Here is a 21,808-nt window from a genome sequence, read left to right on the forward strand (position 1 = left end):
CTCCTCCACTTTACTCTCAGTTATTACAAAATTATCTAGCTTACTGCCAGAGTTGAATACATCTCTGTCATTCCCTCCTTGAATAACTCCTCATGTATAAATGTTGATGCAAAATATTCATTTAGTTTGTTAGCTACCTGAGCAGGATCATCAACAGTTGAACCATCGATATCAAGTGGACCAATCTGAATCATCCCCTTCCTTCTAGTGTTTACATAAGTAAAATACTCTTTGCTGTTTTTCTTTGCATCCTTTGCCAAAGATTTCTCATAATCTGCCTTCGCCTGCCTAACCTCCTTTGTAACTTGGTTACAGATCAGCTTCTGTGTCACATGTTAATTTAAATGAATCCCATGCATTTTTCCTTCTCTGTCACATGTTTAATTAGTTCATCTGACATCCATTTTGGCCTAAATCTTGAACAATATTTCTTAGTTGGTATGCAAAACCTAGTAGCTTCCAAGATAAGTTCTTTGAATGCTTCCCATTTTAAATTTCCTGTTGGTAACATCATCAGTTGGTCCCACGGTATAGAATTTAAATACTGTCTCAAACCACCGTAGTCACCTTTACGAAAGCAAAAACCCTTCCCTTTACCCTTGATGGTAGTTACCTCTTTGAGTAAATCCCACTTCAGCACATTGTGATCACTGCCACCTAGTGGTTCCTTTATCTGCAATTTCTTGATGCATGAAAAATCACTACTGATAATCAGATAAAGAGTATTACTCCCTCTAGTTGCCTCCCAAATATGCTGTTCTAGAAAACAATCATCCAATAAATCCACAAAAGCCTTGCTAGTGTGTGAGTGACCAACCCACAAATTCTAGTCAATCTCTGGGAATTAAAATCTCCCATTTTAAGACACTCTGATTTACTGGCCCACTATTTCTCTGCACAATTGCTCATTATACTCATAGGCTTCTGTGAGATTCATTTGGCCTATAACACACACACCTACTCTCATTTTTCCTTTCCCAGTGCTTATGCCACACCAAACAGATCAACATTGCATTGTCCACCAACATCAATTGTGGGGGGGGGGTACAAGAAATGGAGTCAATAGAGAGACCCCATTATTTATAAGTCAGTGGGGCATGCCCATGCCCCACCAGGAGGGACCACTTCCTTCCCTGCCACCAAGGGAAGGGTTAAAGAAAGATGGGCCCGTCTGGAGTGCCGACACCGATTGCCATCATAGCTGGCATATGCAGAAAGCTCTGCAGTCTCATTTGGCTGGTTGGAATTCAGCTGAGTAGAAGTCACTCATGAGACTGCGTCCCATGCGGGGGGGGGTCCACATATTGGTTGTGCACCTTTTGTGGATCAGGTCCTGTTCATATGATCCTCTTATGTTTTTTTTTTTTTTCCTTTGCTCTCTGAGGCACTTAGTTGTTGGTTTGTATTGTTTGCTGTCATTGGCAATTGGTGGCTGTGAATTCTGGAGGCTGGTGAAAGTGGGGTTGTGACTTTTAGATGCAATTCAGCCAAAGTTTGCACTGGTAGGTTGGTTGTTGGCACCTCCATAGCCAGATGGGCAGGAGCAGCAGTGCATGGCACATGCTTCCTGATTAGACCCGGGGTTCAAGCCCATGACCACCAAATATGGAGGATGCAGAAAGGTCAGGGAATGACGATCACATATCCCCGGAGCAATATGGCCTTAGTTGCTAATGCTCCTAAAAACCAAATAACAATAACAACAAACTGGTAGGTTATTCATGGTTGTTGCTGTTGTGGTGGTGGATGTAGGAGAGTCTGTCTTCTCGTGAAGAGGTCTTGTGCATATTGAGTGAAGGCAATATAAGTATCTCTTTCAGTTAGTGTGAGATATTCCTGGTTTTGTAGCATTATTCGGTTGGTGATTATAAAATGGTAGCAGAGATCCTTGTACAGTGGGCAGTCGTACATCAAGTGCCCCCATGTCTTGCGTAGACCAAAGTGGCATAGAGGGGTGTCTCTTAATCCGAATCCATGGAATTTTTCTCTTATGGTGCCATGGCCGGTCAACAGGTGGGTGGCAAGAAGTCCAGGAGAAAACCAAGGCAGATAGTTTGGGTGCACCAGTTGGATATCGGGAATAAATATTTTGCTGATTTCACCTTTGGTTGATGTCTACCAGTGGTTTTGCCAGGTCTGGTTGAGGTGTGCGAGGAGACACTTGCATTCCACTTTGTGGTCTGTTTCAGGGTCCATGGTGAAGTTCAGGTGGTTAGCCTCCCGTCCTTTGGAGAGTTGATATGTTAGAAGACTATTTCCAGGTCTAGGAGAAGAGCCCTCGTCAGGGCCTGAAGAGCATGTGTGCTTACAGTATTGCAAGCTCTTGTTATTGTTATTTACCAGTGTCCAGTTTTCTTCTGTTGGCGGCCGTGGTGGCCTTCTGGTACCATACACCAGTGGCATACGTTATGGCAGGCAGGAAGACTGTTTTATAGAATAGCTTGAGGGCTCTCCTCCACAGGCCCCAATCCTTGTGGGAGACCCTCATGAACAGAGCAGAGTATCTTCTGATCTTTTTCTGTATGTAGGTCAGATGAAGGGTGAATGAGAGTTTATTGTCTAGGACAACCCCGAGGTGTTTAGCTCCTTTGTGAGCTTAATTGTAGTGCCTTGGATGCGGATTTGGGGTGGTCTCCTGATGTCCAGGGTACCTTTTAGCAGTACTGAGTTGGTCTTGGTTGAGGATATGCAGAGATTGTTTTCATCAGCCCACTTCTGTAAGGTGTCAATGGTGCAAGTAGCAGAAGCTTCTAGCACGGCTCTGCTGTTCTCTCGCAGTACTAGGGTCAGGTCGTCTGCGTGTGCCTGAGTTACCACACGACCTAGGTCTAGATTTAGTAAGCCGTCGAGAACCATGTTCCAGAGGAGCGGACCCAAGCCCTGTGGGCAGCCTCTGAAGATCTGTCTAGAAATGGAACGGTATGGAGATTCTATGACAACCAATCTGTTGCCAAAATATGTTTTGATGCATTGGTATAGGTTGGCGGGGATGTTGGCCTTCCGGAGTCTGCCGAGGATGCTTGGCCACCATAGGGTGTCAAACACCCAGGAAAAATCTATTGCGATTACAAGTAGATATTTATGGTTTGTTGTTTCAACAGCTCTGGTAATGTTTTCCAGGGCATCCAGAGTGGAGCAGCCCCTCCTAAAGCCGAATTGATTCTGTGATTGCAGGCCTGCAGCTGGTTTCGATTCCATCTCTGAGGAGGTGTTCGAAGAGTTTACTTAGTACTGAGAGAAGGGCTATTGGTCGGTATGACTCCGGAAGGTCCTGTTGTTTGTTTGGATTTTTCAGGATTAAGTGAAATTTGGCAGTTCTCCAAGCTTGTGGAAAGCATCCCTCATTAAGGCAGTGATTAAAGAGAGTGAGTATTACCTCTGGAATGGTCTCGACGGCCTTCTTGACAATTTCAGGCTCCAGTAGGTCAATACCCGGTGATTTCTTGTTGCACAGTTTTGTTGCAGCAGTGTGAAGTTCGATGCTGGTCAGTGGTTCTTCCTTATTGGTGGTAGTAAGGTATAGTTGTCTTGACATAATTGTTGCTGTTCTGGTGTAGTGGAAGTAATGTCCCAGAAACATGCTGTTCAAGATGTTGTTGATATCATTCTGCCAGGTCTTGGATGTTGGCCTTCCAGAGTCTGCCGAGGATGCTTGGCCACCACAGGGTGTCAAACACCAAGGTTTGGGCATTTGACACCCTATGGTGGTCCCCCACAAGTTGTTGTTTCTTGAGTCGAATTAGAGCCATGTACTCATTTCTTGTGGCGCAGTAGTGGTTGCAGAGTTGGTCTATTTCTGCTGCTGGCCAGGAACGTCGTGCTTTCTGTAATAGTCTCTTCTGTTCACCTCGCATCTGAGCTGTTGTAGTTCCAGGGAACCACCAGGACAGTCCCTGGAATTGGGTTTTTCCTTTTTATTGAGTGGTTTGCAGCGGTAGTGATGAGGTTCACCCCGGCGGTTTGGTGCTGGTCTGGGCTCAGCCCCTCTATTTGGAGGGGTTGGTTGGTTGTTAGTTATTTGGTTTTTAGGAACATTAGCAACTAAGGCCATATTGTTCCGGGAATATGCAGTGGTCATTCCCTGACCTTTCCACATCCTCCGTATTTATTGGTGACGGGCTCGAACCCCGATCTAATCAAGAAGCGTGTGCTATGCACTGCTGCTCCTTCCCACCTGGCTACGGAGGCACCCTATTTGGAGGGTTTGTGTTGCTTCTCTTAAGGTAGTCTGGAAGAGTGGCCAGTCCGCCTTCTGTATGGTGTATCTATGCTGGATTTGTCGGGCCTGTCTGTGGTGCATCGGAGCTCAAAGGTTATGACCCTGTGGTCCAGCTTTCCCTGACCCTCCACCCCACTGTCTTAGATCGCTGCACTTTTAGCTGAGCCAACGGGGCTAGCCAGGTGGTTAAAGTATCTGCCTGGCAACCCAAAGGTCGTGGATTCCAATCCCGCCTCGGGCATGGATCAGAGTAGTGCAAAAAACTTTGGGAGGTGCATTATGGCCACAGAAGCCAATGTGCCAACAACTAACAAAAAAAAAAAAAAAACAAACAAAAAAAAAAAAAAAACGTTTAGCTGTGCAAAGTTGACCCTGTGCAGTTTAAGGCATGCATCCATGACTAGCCAGAGACCTTGAGGCGAGTGTAACATAAATTGTGACTTCCCACAGTGTGCTGGAAAAGGTGGTGGGGTTATTTGGCTGATTGAGTATAGTGAAGGTACTGTTTGCCAGGAACTCCTCTAGGTGTTGTCCATTTGTGGCACTGCGATGCCCTGGGGTTTGGCTGAACCACGCCGGAGATCGACAGTTCACATCCACTCCACAATCCTGGCTTTCTGGAATTCTGTGAGTAAACTCTGCAGGTAGCTAGGAGAATATCCCCCCTCCCGGTGCGACAGTACAGTGAGACAGCGTAGAGTTTGCCGAGTGAGGTTATATGGGCACAGTTGGCCCAGGATGTGCAAGCCCAGGGGTTCTCTGTTGTCAACTGTTTTATAGGACGGGATATCCTCTTACCTCCCAGCTGTGCACATATGGCTCTTTGATAACTAAGATGCCGAGGTTCTGTTCATTCGCTTTCTTGGTGAGTTGTCTGGCCAGTGCCTTAGATCGCTGCACGTTTAGCTGTGCAAAGTTGACACTTTGGCAGTTTAAGGCGTGCATCCATAATCAGTCCTCATTTGGTACACACCCTCATTTGGGACATTGATTATCCCTGAGTGAATGTTCCACTGGCGTCTTTCTATGATTTACAGTTTGCACAGGTGGAAGGGTCATTTTTTTTAGGGCAGGTGCCAAACTCATGGCCTTTCTCTGCACAGTGACAGCAAGTAGGCTCTGTCTTGGGGTGTGTGTCGTATATCCAAATCAACAGCAATGGAAGCATTTGGGAATAGACACATGCTCTTTGAAGCGATGGCTGCCCCAATGTATGAAAACCCTGGTTGTTTGGGCAATCGTCTTCCATGCCTCTGGTGTGAGTTTGACCACCCAATTTGTGTGGTCTCCTGTTCAGGATTTTGTTTGCAATTTTGGGGTGATCAGTGTCGTTGATTCCACGTTTGGGTACTCATGCTGAAGGTTCCTGGAATATAGTTCCTCTGCAGAGCTTCTGGTGTTAGATCCTTGGTGTTAAAAAAAGACTATACTGGGGCCCTTGGGAGATGCTGCATCTAAACCAAGTGTCTGGATTCTCGGGTTGTTGAGGAATTGGTTTGCATCCTCCTTCATTTGGTTTCAATGATGACACCCGTGTTCCTTATTTTTCAGACAGATTTGATTTTTGTAGTCATTAGATCCTGTGAGAGGTTCTTCATAACGGTTTGTTTCACGTTTACACGAGGTTGGTTTAGTATTACTAGGTGTGGAGTCGGCAGGAGCGTCTTGCGTTTTGTAGTAATTGTCACGCATGGCAGTTGAGGAGAGGTATCTGGAGCCGTGGTCCTCAGCGCTTGTGCATATGTGGGCAAGCTGTGGCATTTTTTTTGCCCCACATTCAGCGTAGGCTTGCAATTTAGCATTGGCCCTTTTGCTTTCGAGGTAGGCCTCGACAAGGAGTGCGTCAAGTTTTTTCCACAATGTTATTATTTGAATCCTTAGTGTGGTGGTGACTCTGTTTGTTTGCTCTTTAAAGAGGGATTCTAGAGCAGTTTTTTGGAACAGGGATTTTTCATATATTGTACCCTTGGGATCCAGGGAGGTTTCCCGTGTCCTTTCATCACTAGTCTCCTTTGTCGCAATCGCTGTGAGATATTCCTGCATTTCTCTTATCTCCATCTGGGAATGGGTTTCTCATTCAAATTTTGGTATCAAGCCTTTTTTGTTTTTCTTCTTACCTGTTTGGGGGGGGTCCCCGGAACGGAGATCCATCCCTTCGTCCTTTTGGTATGTGATGATAGTGCATTTGTTGCTTTGGGTTCCCCTAAGAGGGTCTCTGCTTTTGTCCATGTTCCCTTCCATATCATTATTTCCAAATAACCGAGACTTGTCAGTTTATCGGGATTTCCTCTCTACTATCGAGAAGCACTGTGAGCATTATGAAAAATGAAGTCAGCCACAAGTTCGTAGCACAAAAGGAAGGCAAGTTATAAGCCTTTAAGTTATTGGGCTATCCCCTTCAGTCACTTGTGGGGGGGGGAATAGTCAGGTTTAAAAATAGCCCTAGAACAACAGGACTACTTCCCTATGGAGTTTCTGGGCATGGTGAACACGATGGTGGCATTAAAAAGACAGTAGAATCTTCCAGAAAAAAGTTCAGCCCTTACCATGGAAAGTCTATGGCAGAGAGGGGGAGTAGCACACAAGTCATTATTTTTTGGGTAAAATCACACACAGTTTAGTGGGAAATGTTAGGACACAAATGTTGTCCAAGGTTACAAGCACCATGGTGACCGCATTATATCGGTTACCTTTATATATTCCAAACGTCAGCCACATGGTTACCATGCGGTCTGACACAAATAGTGACGCTTCTAACCAGACAAATTCCCAACAAAGCACAGAACATTTCTCACCTTGAGAGTCCACTGGAGTTGAGGAATCATGGTATATAATTTTGATGAGAAAAACATTTTAAACTGAAATCCATGAGTGTGAAATGAAAGTGTCCGATGTGGTTGGCAGCCATATTGGTGCTATATACAGGCACAATGCTACCATATGTAAGAATTAAAATATCACATAAATTCATTAAATCCTAACAGAATTTCACATAAAGTCACCTGGTGATCCAGTATCATTAGTTCTTCAAGTCCAAATCTTTAGTGAACGGTAAATCCATGTTTAATTGGCACTAAAATCACTTATTAATCAAAGCACATAGAAACATGACTGCATGGTTGAAATCACACTAGCCAGCCACTGAAATCTCAGGAAATTAGGTGGCAGGACCTGGCAGAGTACAACTAAAACTAGTGGGTTTCCTGGTCTGCTTCCACGCGTTAACATTGGGCCTCAGTAGGGGACTAGCGGCTAAATGACCAGATGAACAATGGTACATGACACCACACATGTACAATATCCACACGCTTAAATCTCTGGCATTTCCAGTGAACTGGCACACCCATCACAATGCGGAGATGGGGGGGGAACCCCTGGTGCCCCTTGACACCAAACACACTATATTACAATAAACTTTACAATAGCCAGTCTCTGATGTTTAGGTAGGTGGTAAAAGTCAGAATTCCTGGCACATGGATGACTGGACCCAGGGTATCCCAGCAGAACATTGCCCAAAGCATGACACCAGTGCCACCGACTTGTTTTCGTCCCATGGTGCATCCAGGCGCCATCACTTCCCCATGTAAGCGACGCACATGTACCTGGCCGTCCACATGGTGGAACAGGAAACGTGATTCATCGGACCAGACGACCTTCTTCTAATCACTCAAGATCCAGTTTAGATGCTCGCGAGACCATTTTAGGCACTGTCGCCGGTGAACCGTGGTTAGCATGGGCACTCAGGGCGGCATGTTGCTACACAGTCCCATTTTCAGCAGGGTTCGATGTACTCTGTGTTGTGACACATTACTCCCATCACCAGCATTCCAATTACTGGCGAGTTGCGCCACAGCAGACCTTCTGTTGCCACATACCATCTGGGAGAGCCTTCGCTCACCTTGATGAGCGATGGTCATCCAACACCTCGCTGGCAGTTCGTGAGTTTTACTCCTCAGATCACTTTCAGTAGGTACTAACTGTAGGGAGGTAGGTAACATCTAAAGGAATGTGAATCGCATAGGAACCCATAACCGGAAATGTCATGGGAAAGTAGTAGCAGAGGCACAAGAAGAAGAAATGACACAAGACAGTAATTAGTAGCAAACATTTATTTGACATAATATTAACAATGGAGTATGAGATGGATGCATTTCATAATGTTACAACAGATGCTCGAAGGTTCCACCATGAGATGCGATGCATGTGCGACACCGACACAGCATGGATTGGCGGACACGGTTGAACACACCTGGAGTTTCTTTGACAGTAGCAGCAGCGCAGATGAGTCTCGCCCCGAGACCCATTTCCATCTCCACAGGTGATTCATACACGATAGGTTTGAGGGCCCCCCCCCACAGAAAGAAATCAAGGCTCGATAAATCTGGTGAGTGTGGGGGCCAGGCAATGGGTTCACCACGGCCAGTCCATCGATGCCCAAAACGCCTGTTCAAATGGTCACGAACACACCTTCCATAATGGGCAGGCGCCCCCGTCATGTTGAAACCAAATGTTGTCTCACATTTGTTGGAACATCGTCAAGTAACCCTGGTAGAACTTGTTCAAGAAACATCCGATATTTAGCGGAATTCATGCGGGATGGTAACAGGTATGGGCCGACTAAGCAGTCACCGACCATACCTGCCCACACATTTATTGCGAAGTGATGTTGTGCCGCATGGGGGCACACACCGTGTGGGTTGTTGTGAGCCCACACATGAGCATTGTGCTGATTGAATAAGCCTTCCCGAGTGAAATAAGCCTCATCCTTTAACAAAACATAGGCTGGAATATTCAAGTCTTGAACACTTTGTTGGGAAACCACTGCTCAAAAGCCACACGTGCAGGATGATCTTCAGGGAGCAGTTGTTGTTGTTGGGTTTTTAGGAGCATTAGCAACTAAGGCCATATTGCTCCGTGGATATGCAATGGTCATTCTCTGACCTTTCCGCATTCTCCGTATTTGGTGGTCACGGGCTCGAACCCCTGTCTAATCAAGAAGCGTGTGCTACGCACTGCTGCTCCTGCCCACCTGGCTACGAAGGCGCCAGGGGGAGCAGTAACTGAACCCTTTGGAGATGAAAGGGGTATAAGGAATCATCGTGCCAGACAAACTGTACACTGCAACGAGACATTCCTGAGGCAGAGCCAATGGCACGTGTGCTGGTAATAGGATTATTCTGGACGGCATTCAACACACTTTTTCCATGGCGGGAGTTCGCGTCGAACGTGGTCTGCCCACACTACTCCTGTTACCTCTAAATGACCCATAATCGCACAAATTTTGTTGCACACGTGCAAACAAACGGTGGTCTGGTACATGTCTGTCTGGGAAGCGTTCTCCATAAATTTGTTGAGCAGCTCGTCCATTGCCCTCTGCTAATCCATATGCTAGGTGCATGTCTGCCAGCTCACAGTTCGTATATCGATGCATGCTCTTCGTGTGGCGACTACTGCTTGAATTAGTAAACCAGAAATTTTCCCTCTCGAGAACTGATGAACAGCGCCACCTTAAGAACTGACTTACAGTGATGTTTCCAATTATATTTTCCTTTAGATATTACCTACCTCCCCTAAACGTTTGTACCAATATTTTTGAGAACACCCTGTATATATAAATAAAGATGCACCATAAGGATTTACAGTACAACTTCAAATACAGTGGATTCCCAGTTAACTGGGACAGCCGTTTATTTCGGGCAAATCTTAAAAAAACAGAACCCAATTGAGAAAATAGCCAGGGTTTACTTTGCTTAATTAGGACAACATGCCATTTAATCGGGCAGGAGACCCCAACACTGGAAATTACCCTACTATTGTCTGCGACTGTACCACGTGATTTGGTCAGATTTCTGGAGGTCACAACCATAAAACAAAAACAATTAGCAGTCACCTGTTTATTGGACTTTTCTGTTAGTGCAAGCTATCATAAACGGATAGTAAAATCGATCTTACTGAATTTGCGATAATACCGACAGCTGGAATTCTGTGGGTTATTATGGTGAAATGTGTTTACACTTCCATGGAATCTTCAATCATATAAAACAATTAATTTTCAGAATCTTCTCTTCATTCCTATTTTTAAAGCTTTGTAACTTGTTACTCCGTTCTCACTTGCGTGTATCATGTTACTTGCAATTTGTGTGACGTGTTCATTTTATTGGTTGCTTATCTTTTTACTGTTTTAAATTTTAACCCTCACCCACAAATGTCAGTGAACAGAAACATCAACTAGTTAGTATGTACATATCACAATACGTATTAATTATTCCAATTATCACGTATCATTTAATTTTTTAATTAGTAAGGTAATCAAGGGCAAGTTTGTGCTTAATATATCTTTACTTTTATGGTGTGTGGATAAATATTCCTCCTATTTTTGCTAATTAGAATCACTGTTTAATAGTATTAAAATTCAATTCACAAACGTGATCACAATGACCGGTGCTTACTACACATCGTATAGTGAACGGTACTTTACTATAGTAAGTCCATTGTAAAATGATTTGATCGTACAGTGAACCAATTGTAAAGCGGAGATCCACTGTAACCATTTATGTGAAACTGGGGTAGCTGCTTAATCGGGCCAAAATATACCAGTCCCGATGTGTCCCAAATAACCGGAATCATCTGTATTTATAATGGCTTTTTTCATCTGAAAGAAGAACGTGACAATGAAGAGAAATACAATATTTGTTTTTCATCAGTTTCTGTCATGTTTGTATCTGGCAGAGGTACTACTATGGAAAACAGAAATGGTAAATTCCACAAGTGCAGAGAAAGCATTTTCTCTCTCTGCACTTGTGGAATTTACACATCATATAGTGAATGGCACTTTACTATGGTGAGTCCATCGTAAAATGATTTGATTGTACAGTGAACCAATTGTAAGTGGGGGCCATTGTAACTATTTACGTGAAACTTCGGATAATTGGGGCAGCTGCTTAATTGGGTCAAAATACACCAGTCCCAAATAACCGGAATTGACTGTATTTATAATAGCTTTTTTTTTTCACCTGAAAGAAGAACATGACAATGAAGAGATATACAGTATTTGTTTTTCATCAGTTTCTGTCACGTTTGTATCTAGCGGAGGTACTACTATGGAAAAACAGAAATGGAAAATTCCACAAGTGCAGAGAAAGCACATTTGTATTCACATTTGCTTCATGAAAGTTAAATATTTCTTGTACTTTACCAACAGATCGAGTCAGTGAAATTATTCTTGCAGGAATGAAATCCCTTATCCCACACTCTACTTTAAAATCTCGTCCTTTATCTAAACCTTGGTTTTCCAATAAATGTGTTAAGGCTGTCCAAGAGAAGAATGTTGCATATCGTAATTGGCTTGTTTCTAATTCTTCAGTTTCATTTTCTGCCTACACCAAAGCTCGCAACAGTTGTAAAGCAGTTATTAATCAGTCCAAACTAGAGTTTGAACAGGTTAAGAGTAGAAAACTTGCTTCTTGCCCTAATGGTAGCCGAGCAATCTGGTCTCTTGCCAAAGCGATTGGCCGCAACTTTTGCCCATCTTTGCTCCCACCTCTGTTCAAACCAGATGGTTCTGTTGCCACTTCAGCCAAGGATAAAGCTGACCTGCTAGCATCCCATTTTTCTTCCAGCTCATGTATTAATGATCTTGGTAAAACACCTCCCACCATTCCCAACCCGCTCCATTCAATGCCTCCTGTGGTCTTCTGTCAAAAGGATATCAGAAGGATTTTGATGAATCTTGATGCTAAGAAAGCTCCAGGTCCTGATGGTATTTCTCCACTTGTTCTCAAAACCTGTGCTCCTGAACTTACTCCTATTCTTTGCCGCCTTTTTTCACTTTCTTATTCCAAAGGTGTTTTTCCTTCTGCTTGGAAATTTGCTCATATCCAGCCAGTTCCTAAAAAGGGTGACAAATCCTTCCCATCCAATTATCGTCCCATTGCAATTACTTCTACTCTTTCTAAAGTAATGGAGAAATCAATTAACTGCCAACTCTTAAACTACCTAGAAACCTTCCGTCTGATCAACGATCACCAGTATGGATTATGTTGATTCACTGGAGATATTCTGGCTTATGTTACCCACTTTATAATTAAACTCTATATTTTATATAAAAATATCTTTCAAGCAAGGAAACTTACCTACCCTTTGTCTTTCTAATTTAAGATATCTTCATCATCAGTAAAGTTATGCTCTGCACAGCTAATCAAAGCCATAATTAAAAATTGCACACAGTTTTTTGTATCTCAAGCAAAGGGTTGAGATTAATAATTCCTGATTGTAATCTCTATCCTTGTGTTCTGACACACTTTCCATTGTGAATATATTATTTTATTAGAAAACAATCTGTTCAAATAAGAAATAGCAAAAATTACTTAAACATTTATGCATTAAGCTTCTCACAGTCATTTTTCTTGTTATTTTATTAGAACCCATATATCCGAAGATGCACCACGAGGATCTACAGTACTAAAAGTATCTGCCACTGATCATGATAAGTCATATTCTAACAATAATATAGATTATAGTATAATTAGTGGAAATGTTGGAAATACATTTATTATTTCTGGAAACACTGGTGAGTTGCTTCTGATGAATCCCCTAGATCGAGAAGAAGTTTCCAGCTACTCTCTTAAGGTATTATTCCATGCTGTTATAAATTTATGCATCCAATTGAATTAAATAAATAAATAAAAAGTATACATATCTGCCAACTTTTAGAATTAAAAAAAAAACCAGAAAACTTAACAGAGGTCTGGCTTTAACAAGAACGCTTCAGAACTGGGTTTCAGTCCATAATGAAACTGCATTCTCAGGCTTTTCTTTAAAATTAATTTGATAATTGAGAGCTATTAAATGCTCGATAATTCCTATATTCTATTATATTATAAATCAACAGGGATTACCTTTATTTTAGATATAGGAAGCTTCTTTTCAAACTCTCCTTGTCCAACTCACTAATAATTCTTGAGGATGGCGATATCTATTTTGTAAACCAGGTGGGACATCTTCCCCACTGTCAGAACCATAGTGTTCAGACCGTGCGGTCTCAACAATGACCGCTCATGACTGCTGTCTACAAACACCATACTTCTGGCAGCATGGAAACCATTACTTGGATTGGCATAAAATTAGATTTTTGAGGTCTAAACTGTTTAATAAATATGGACCGATTATTTCTTTTGGTCCTATAGTTGGACTTCAGAGTTAAATTTAGGGGTCTAATAAAATTGGATATGGGGGGGGGGGATTATTCTCTACATTCTTTAAGTCGGGCTAGAACTTTTCAGGCGTCATGTTCACAGGAACGTAGCAACTCACAATTAATCCGAAACTTTTGTCTTATGTTGTAGTGTTTGTTCTTCACGCATGCGTATAAGTGACTAATCGTCGGACAATAGGAATGGCCTACGGATATTGATTGAAGTTTCATGTAGTTTCATCTCTAAGGTTTCTGCAATAAGTAGTTTGTGATAGTTGTGTTGAATATTTATAATTTTTGTTTCATTAAAGCTGAATGAATGTTGTTCATTTATTGCGTGGAACGAAAGTTCCGATGCATTTGAACGACCCACCCGCACAGAAGCTTCGTGTTGTTTTGCTCGAAGCTGTGCCACTCCCATGGTAGATCCTACATAGACAGTGTCGCAATTTTTGTGGCACTGTAATATTGTACCAGGACGAGTACTGGTACAATAAACTTAATCAAATATGCAAGGGAACCGACATGAAAATCATAGCAAAACCCATGAACAAATTATACACATTCTTCAGAAATCGACCTTCAAACACCACATTCCAATCACAGCATGACCTCGTATACAGCTGTCTATGTAGGATCTACCATGGGAGTGGCACAACTTCGAGCAAAACAACACGAAGCTTCTGTGCGGGTGGGTCGTTCAAATGCATCGGAACTTTCATTCCACGCAATAAATGAACGACATTCATTCAGCTTTAATGAAACAAAAATTATAAATATTCAACACAACTATCACAAACTATTTATTGCAGAAACTTTAGAGATGAAACTACATGAAGCTTCAATCAATATCCAGAGGCCATTCCTATTGTCCGACGATTGGTCACTTATACACATGTGTGAAGAACAAACACTACAACATAAGACAAAAGTTTCGGATTAATTGTGAGTTGCTCCGTTCCTGTGAACATGACACCCGAAAAGTTCTAGTCCGACTTAAGGAATGTAGAGAATAATCCCCCCCCCCATATCCAACTATAGGACCGAAAGAAATAATCGGTCCATATTTATTAAACAGTTTAGACCACAAAAATCTAATTTTATGCTAATCCAAGTAATGGTTTCCATGCTGCCAGAAGTATGGTGTTTGTAGACAGCAGTCATGAGCGGTCATTGTTGAGACTGCACGGTCTGAACCCTACGGTTCTGACAGTGGGGAAGATGTCCCACCTGGTTTACAAAATAGATATCGCCATCCTCAAGAATTATTAGCGAGTTGGACTAGGAGAGTTGGAAAAGAAGCTTCCTATATCTAAAATAAAGGTAATCCCTGTTGATTTATAATTTAAAATTAATATATGTCATAACACTGCAGCAACACATTGTCATGAATTGCAATAAACTGTATTTTAAAGTTGAGTGCATTATTATAACAAAACACGTTTAAATAAACCTAACCTTCTTTTAACAAGCAACTTACAATACACAACTACCTGATAACCAGTAATAATGGTGGTGGATTAAACTCCACCTGAGTCATTAATGCAACTTAAAAAAAATCAAATATGTAAACATATCTATTAGAAATATGATATATGAAGTTCATATATATTTTTTCACCTAATGTTGCAAACATATACTTACGTCAGAACTTGAATGCTGTACTCAGCTAAATGTGAGCAGAACCATCCAATGCTGGTTTTTAAGTGCATATCGTTGATTTTTTTTTTTTTTTTTTTTTTCTCAATTAAAAAAAAAAATCACACACACACACACACACACACCTGCATACTTAAAAAATTAAACTTATTCAGAAACTGGTACATACAATTACTGGAAAACATCTAACTAAACTGGAAGTTGGCAAGTATGTTAATATATATTTATAATTCCTTTTATACATTGTTTCTGTTTTAAAAATTAGTCTTTTCATAAAGTTGAGCAGATTTTCAAGAATCTTTCAAATATGTTTGAGTATAATTCCAAAGAAGCTGCATTGTCAGTTTATTAATTACTTTTAAAGCTGTCTTTTTTATGTCTCTTGACCAGCTATCAGGTCAAGAGATGTGAAAGGACTGTCTATAGGTATAACCCTTGTTTAAAGATCTGCTGAAATAAAAGCCCTAATCAGAAAAACTGATGTAAAATAAAAATATCACGAGTGTATATACAGTTAAATGCAAATATAAATCATGGCTAGGGCATTGTTGAAAAGAGTGTGATCACATTGTATTGCAAGATGCTAGAAAGACCAATCAAACAAAATGTGGCTACCCTAAACAGCCATATTCCTGCACCATTATGTCATCTTGTTTTGTTACACAAAATGTAACAAAACAAGAATTATAAATTAAAATCTGTGGCTGCTGTAAATGCACAACATTGATATTTCCTGACATCTGGCAACATTAGCTGATCCTATTACTTTTTTTTTTTCCATTGTTTTAAAATGGAGCATTAATATTAATTATATTTCTGTCATCCTGATCATAATTATAAGGTTTTCTTCACTCTGGAAGGTGCCTCTGTAGCCAGGTGGGAAGGAGCAGCAGCAACCCCGGTCTTGATTTAGACCGGGGTTCGAGCCCGTCACCACCAAATATGGAGGATGCGGAAAGGTCAGGAAATGACCACCGCATATCCCCTGAGCGATATAGCCTTAGTTGCTAATGCTCCTAAAAACCAAATAACAACAATAACATCACTCTGGAACTTAATATTTAAAGTTCAGTTTAAAAAAAATATATATATGTTAGCAAATTTTATGTTCACAATGAAGCCTTGTGGATCTAGCTTCTTTTGATAGCACAAAGCTCCTGTTATAAATAGGTATCATTTATTGAAATAACATACAAACTGTTACAAATATAGCATGTAGGATGAATACTCAAAAATATAAAAAAATTAAATTCTTAATAACCTGGATCCAAGTGTTTAATTTTTAAATATAGTAATTCCTTGATTTTAAAAACTAATGGAAGGAAGTTTCTGTTATTGACGAATGTCCATTAAATCAAAAGTTTTTTTGAAAGATCATTTATATTCCATATAATTAAAAATTTAAACAGTTACTCTGTTTATGGACATTTTAGAAACACCGAAATAAAGTTAAAACAATAAAAAACAAGCTTTTATTTATCTTCACCTTATTCGTTGGTGCACAGTTAATAGAAGATAATTTACTATCACTGAATGGTGGTGCTTGGAAAAATTTCTATCTGAGCTAAGAAGCCAAAGTTCAGATACTGGTGAATTTTCAGAGTCAGATTCCTTAAACTTGCTTTTTTACACCACCTGACAGTATGTTTTCTACATGCTATATTCCTCACAGATGCAAGGAATGGAGTCTAACAGCCTTAATTTCTCTGCAAAACTCATATGCACAAACTTTCTCTTTTCACCAGATTTCTTAGAGCCATGATACTGCAAAGCCACATCTAATCACTCAAAGAATTGAATGATTTGGACCTCCCCAAAACCAAGGTTCAATTACTAGGATCAAGGTTTCAGCAGTGGAATCTTCTTGAAAAGGGTATCAAGATGTCTTTTTACAGGAAGAGGCAATCTAATATCACAACCTATTATTTCATGGATAGTGCTTTGGTTTATTGTAACAACGTCCAAGAATTAATCAAAGAGTTACATCGGGAGCACTTTCCAGAGAAATGGAAGCTTTTCATTGATTCATCCGAGGTCAGTTTGAAAGAAGTTTTACTCCATAATGGAAATAAGTGTACATCTATACGATTGGTCCATGCAGTTCACATGAAGGAAATGTACGAGAACCTACAGGTTCTTTTGCAAAAAATATGCTATCAAGAATTCAAATGGAATATCTGTGCCGATCTAAAAGTGGTAGCTACTGGTTTACAAGGTGGATACACAAATACTGCTGCTTTTTATGCAAGTGGGGCAGCCAAGCAAAGGATTGCCACTACAGGGTAAAAAAAAAAAATGGCCAGACCATTCAGAAACTACACCAGGCCAAAAAAAGTAGCACATCCTCATTTTTTGGATATAAGTCAAAAACGTATTTACCTCCACTGCATATCAAGCTAGGTTTGATAAAAAATATTTCTGAAAGCGATGGACAAAAAAAGGATTTTCCTGTTTGAGGCAAGAGTTTCCAATTGGTGAGGCTAAAATAAAAGAGGGAATTTTTGTGGGTCTTCACATCAAATTGCTATTCCAAGGTGAGGAATTCACTAAAAAATTAAATGCTACAGAAATAAGAGCCTGGAAGGCATTCAGAAACATCTGCCAGAACTTCTTAGGCAATGAGAAATCACAAAATTATACTGAAATTGTGGATGAGCTAATTTGAGCATCAGCAACATGTCATTAAAGCTTCATTTCCTACATTCCCATTTAGACTTTTTTCCCTGAAAACCTGGGAGCTGTCTCCAATGAACACAGTGAAAGGTTTCACCAAGATATTTCTCAAATGAAAAACCTGGGTGAGTATGGACTTGGTCCATACTCACCCAGGGTCCTAAGCTGGATATCATCATTCTTCTCTTCCTTGGTGATTTCCTTCTACTTCTCTCTCTCTCTCTCTCAGGGTAAGTTAAATGATTTTTTTTTTTTTTTTTTTTTTGTCTGGTGCAGCAAAAGCCTCAGGCTTCCTTGCATCATATGGCTAATGATGATAATAATAAAAGGCAAAGAACAACAAAATAAGTGTTTTGTTATCAGTTAAACATTTTTGTAAATAGAATAAGGTTATAGACCCATTGTTCAATATTTAATACTGTACATAACATTTTCTTAAAATATATGAAATTTTTTTTTACCAGAAACTTAGTTTTTGACTTTAATCCCTTCTCCCTTAAAATTGGTGAGTGTTACAGCAATAGGGTTGCCGCAATGTCACATCTATAAGAACCATCCTGAATTTTAACAGGGAGCAAAAAAAAAAAAAAAAATTTTTTTTTTTTTTTTTTTTGCCAGCAACATTTATAGTGACAATGTTGTTTCACCACTCAATTGATAAATTGGATAATCTTTTGGAAATTATATATTACTTCCAGTGTTTTCCAATATTTGCTTTCAAAAATCCAGCAAAGATTAAGTCTCAGCATTTCTGGATTGAAGTTCTACTGTGCATTAGTTTTTCACTTGACTAATGCTAATATCAGCTAAGCACCGTTTAGAGTATAACTTAATTTTATACATATTGTTACCATAATCCACTGATTTTGTTGCATGTTTATACACTCTCTTACAACTGAAATTTATCTTTTGTAATTTTAATTATTATTTTATTATTTTTTTTTTTTTTTAGATTGTTGCTATGGACAGAGGCACTCCAGCTCTCAACTCTTCAACAGATGTAACTATTTCTGTGGATGATATCAATGATAATCCACCACTTTTTAATCAAAGTCACTATGATATTTCAGTATCAGAAATGACAACAGTGGGAACTAGTGTTTTACAAGTTACAGCAACAGACAGAGATGAAGGGGAGCATGCCAAAGTTGTATATGACATAACTTCTGGAAATGATGACCAAAAATTTAGACTAAATCCTCAAACAGGAGTTGTCACTCTCAGAGACCTACTAGATTATGATACAGTTTCTGAATACCGTTTTATTGTTCGTGCTACAGATAGTGATCCTGAAAGACCTCTGTCTGCTCTGGCTAGTATAGTAATCAGAGTTAAAGATGAGAATGATAATGCACCACTATTTCCTCTTCAAATGTACAAAGAGATTGTTGCAGAAAATGCTCCAACAGGAACATCTGTATTTGTAGCCAGGGCTATTGATGGTGATCGTGGAACGTATGGAAAATTAAACTATTCAGTTACTGAGGGGGAAGGTAAAGAAAAATTTAAAGTTGATCCCAACACAGGTTTAGTTACAACTTTAGTAGTATTTGATTTTGAATCCAAAAATAGGTATTTTTTCACCCTTATGGCCATGGATGCAGGTGGAAGATATGCCACTGTGCAAGTGCAGGTAGACATTGAAAGTAAAGATGAATATCCTCCTGAATTTACTCAAATTTCTTATCATTTTACAATTCCTGGAGATGCACCAGTAGGTTACATAGTTGGAAGTGTTCATGCCATTGATCCTGATGAAGGAATTGATGGTCGTATTATCTATCAGTTCAGAAACATGCAAGCAAACTTTGCTATTAATAGTACCACAGGATTAATTAGTATAAAAAATGTATTCCGTAGAGATAGCCTGAGTCCTCAGAGGCGGGAAGCTCATACACACGAAATGACTCTATCTATTCAAGCAAGCAGTGGACGACCAAACTCACTCAGTAATTATGCTGTAGCTGAAATAACTGTTGACTTTTCTCTTAATGCCACCAAACTTAGTGCCACAGAAGAAAAACTGGGAAGTAGTCTACCAGCCTGGGGATTAGGTCTTGTTATTTCGCTTGCAATACTTGCTATTGTATTACTAACAATGATTGTTTTCCTTCGTATGAGAACAAAACGCAATAGCAAACCTCCAGTAGTTCAGGGTTTTGACAGTTCCTTCGACACAATTGACATTCATCATCCTCCTTCAAGTTCAGCCAGTATATCTCAGTTCCCCCCTCATTACAGTGATATTTCCCAGTTTGACCCTCCAGATAGTGCACAGCATGTTAATGGTGCCACATCAGAAGTATCTGATCAATCACATTCTGCATCCAGTGGAAGAGGTTCTGCTGAAGATGGGGAAGATGTTGAAGATGAAGAAATTCGCATGATTAATGAAGGTCCCTTGTTACAGCAGCAAAAATTGCAGCGATTGGGCATACCAGATTCTGGAATACATAGGGATGATGATAATGTGTCAGATATATCAGTACACAATACTCAAGAATATTTGGCACGTCTTGGTATTAACACGTCTCACTCTGATCAGCGAAGCTGTCAAGAGTACAGTAAAATAGCTAGTTCCCATAGTGTTGAAAGCATGCACATGTTTGATGAAGAAGGAGGGGGAGAAGGTGATGGAATGGACATCAGTAATCTTATTTATTCCAAACTGAACGATGTTAGTGCTGAAGAAAACAGTGCTATAATGGATGGAACACGTGGCTTTGGATTTGGAGATGAGGGCGAACCTTCTATGACAGGTTCGTTAAGCTCCATTGTGCATAGTGAAGAAGAACTCACGGGAAGTTATAACTGGGACTATCTACTGGACTGGGGTCCCCAATACCAACCCCTTGCCCATGTCTTTGCCGAAATTGCAAGACTAAAGGATGATAGTGTTCCATCAACTTATTCATCTACAACTCCAAAAACTCTTAATCCACAAGTAAAGACTGTACCACCACCTTTAATAACTAATGTAGCACCTAGATCAATAGCACCTGTAGCATTAAGTTCAGGACACACTAGTCAAGTGGCATCTTTCCCAACACTACCTCGATCCCCAATTGGTCATGACAGTACATTTTCTTCCCCTGCCATGTCACCAAGTTTTTCACCTGCCCTCTCACCATTAGCTACAAGGTCGCCTTCCATTTCTCCACTAGTGTCACATGGTGGAGGAAGTAGTAGTTCCATCCAGCTATCAGGTCCTGCCACACCTCATCATCCTAGACCTCAACGTTCCTCACATACTACTGCAGCATCATCAGGATCTGAAACTGAGCTGCAGATATGAAGTGCCACAGTTTAATAAGACTGCTTAATTTATTGCAGTGAACTTTGTAAAAATAAGTCAGTTTTGTTTTTGTATACTGTTGTTATTGACTTTGCGCCTGTAAATACTAATGTACAGTTTCTAATGATTTATACATTGAGGGGCCAAATTCCAAAGATTTCTTGTTTGCCTCTTTTATAAAAGAGAAATGCCATACTAGAATTTCACTATTGGTCAGTCCAGAAACATTGTGTTACCACAGTAACCCTTTCTTTACACAAAATAAACAAATCTTAAATAATGCTATTACTGAATTATGTTACTTAGAATTTATCTGTTTCATTTCTGGTAACAATGAAAATTTTTCATTTGTCCAAAATGAAAATTGTTCATTATGTTTATAATTTATCAATGAAACCGAAAATGACAATATGCCTGTGATACAAGGATACTACATACTATATAAAGTGTATTTTATTGATAAAGTATTTCGTGCATAAATGTACATATATAAGGATATACATATATATAAATGTACAGCCAATTTATTTGTTGAATGCTTATCACGTTGAAAACTACTAAAATGCTACACAGAAAATCAATACACAAGGTAACAAATATTAATCATCCTTGAAATCTGTAAGAATGGTTACTGTGCTCCACTAGTTGTTGGACTGTGATTGTATATAATATTTTAATTTGTGAATAAATACCGTTGATCAACTTATGCTGCTTTTTTTTTATGCATGTTTTACACTTTTCATTTGCATATACTGTACACCTAAACTTT

The 21,808-nt window shown here is 40.1% G+C and overlaps 1 protein-coding gene across 1 annotated transcript in view; it reads left to right on the forward strand.

The window, feature by feature from the left end:
- Positions 1-21,113, forward strand: part of LOC150088103 (protein dachsous-like) — a 33,753-nt gene extending 12,640 nt beyond the window's left edge. The window contains exons 3-4 of the mRNA XM_090370573.1: positions 12,640-12,847; positions 18,697-21,113. Of these exons, the coding sequence (XP_090226699.1) occupies positions 12,640-12,847; positions 18,697-21,039 (2,551 nt within the window). The 3' untranslated portion in view covers positions 21,040-21,113. The remainder of the gene's footprint in view (positions 1-12,639; positions 12,848-18,696) is intronic.
- Positions 21,114-21,808: the final 695 nt, after the last annotated feature.

Source organism: Mastigoproctus giganteus, chromosome 3 (assembly GCF_048544385.1).
Source record: "Mastigoproctus giganteus isolate SK-2022 chromosome 3, ASM4854438v1, whole genome shotgun sequence".
In the NCBI taxonomy this organism is placed as follows: domain Eukaryota; kingdom Metazoa; phylum Arthropoda; class Arachnida; order Uropygi; family Thelyphonidae; genus Mastigoproctus; species Mastigoproctus giganteus.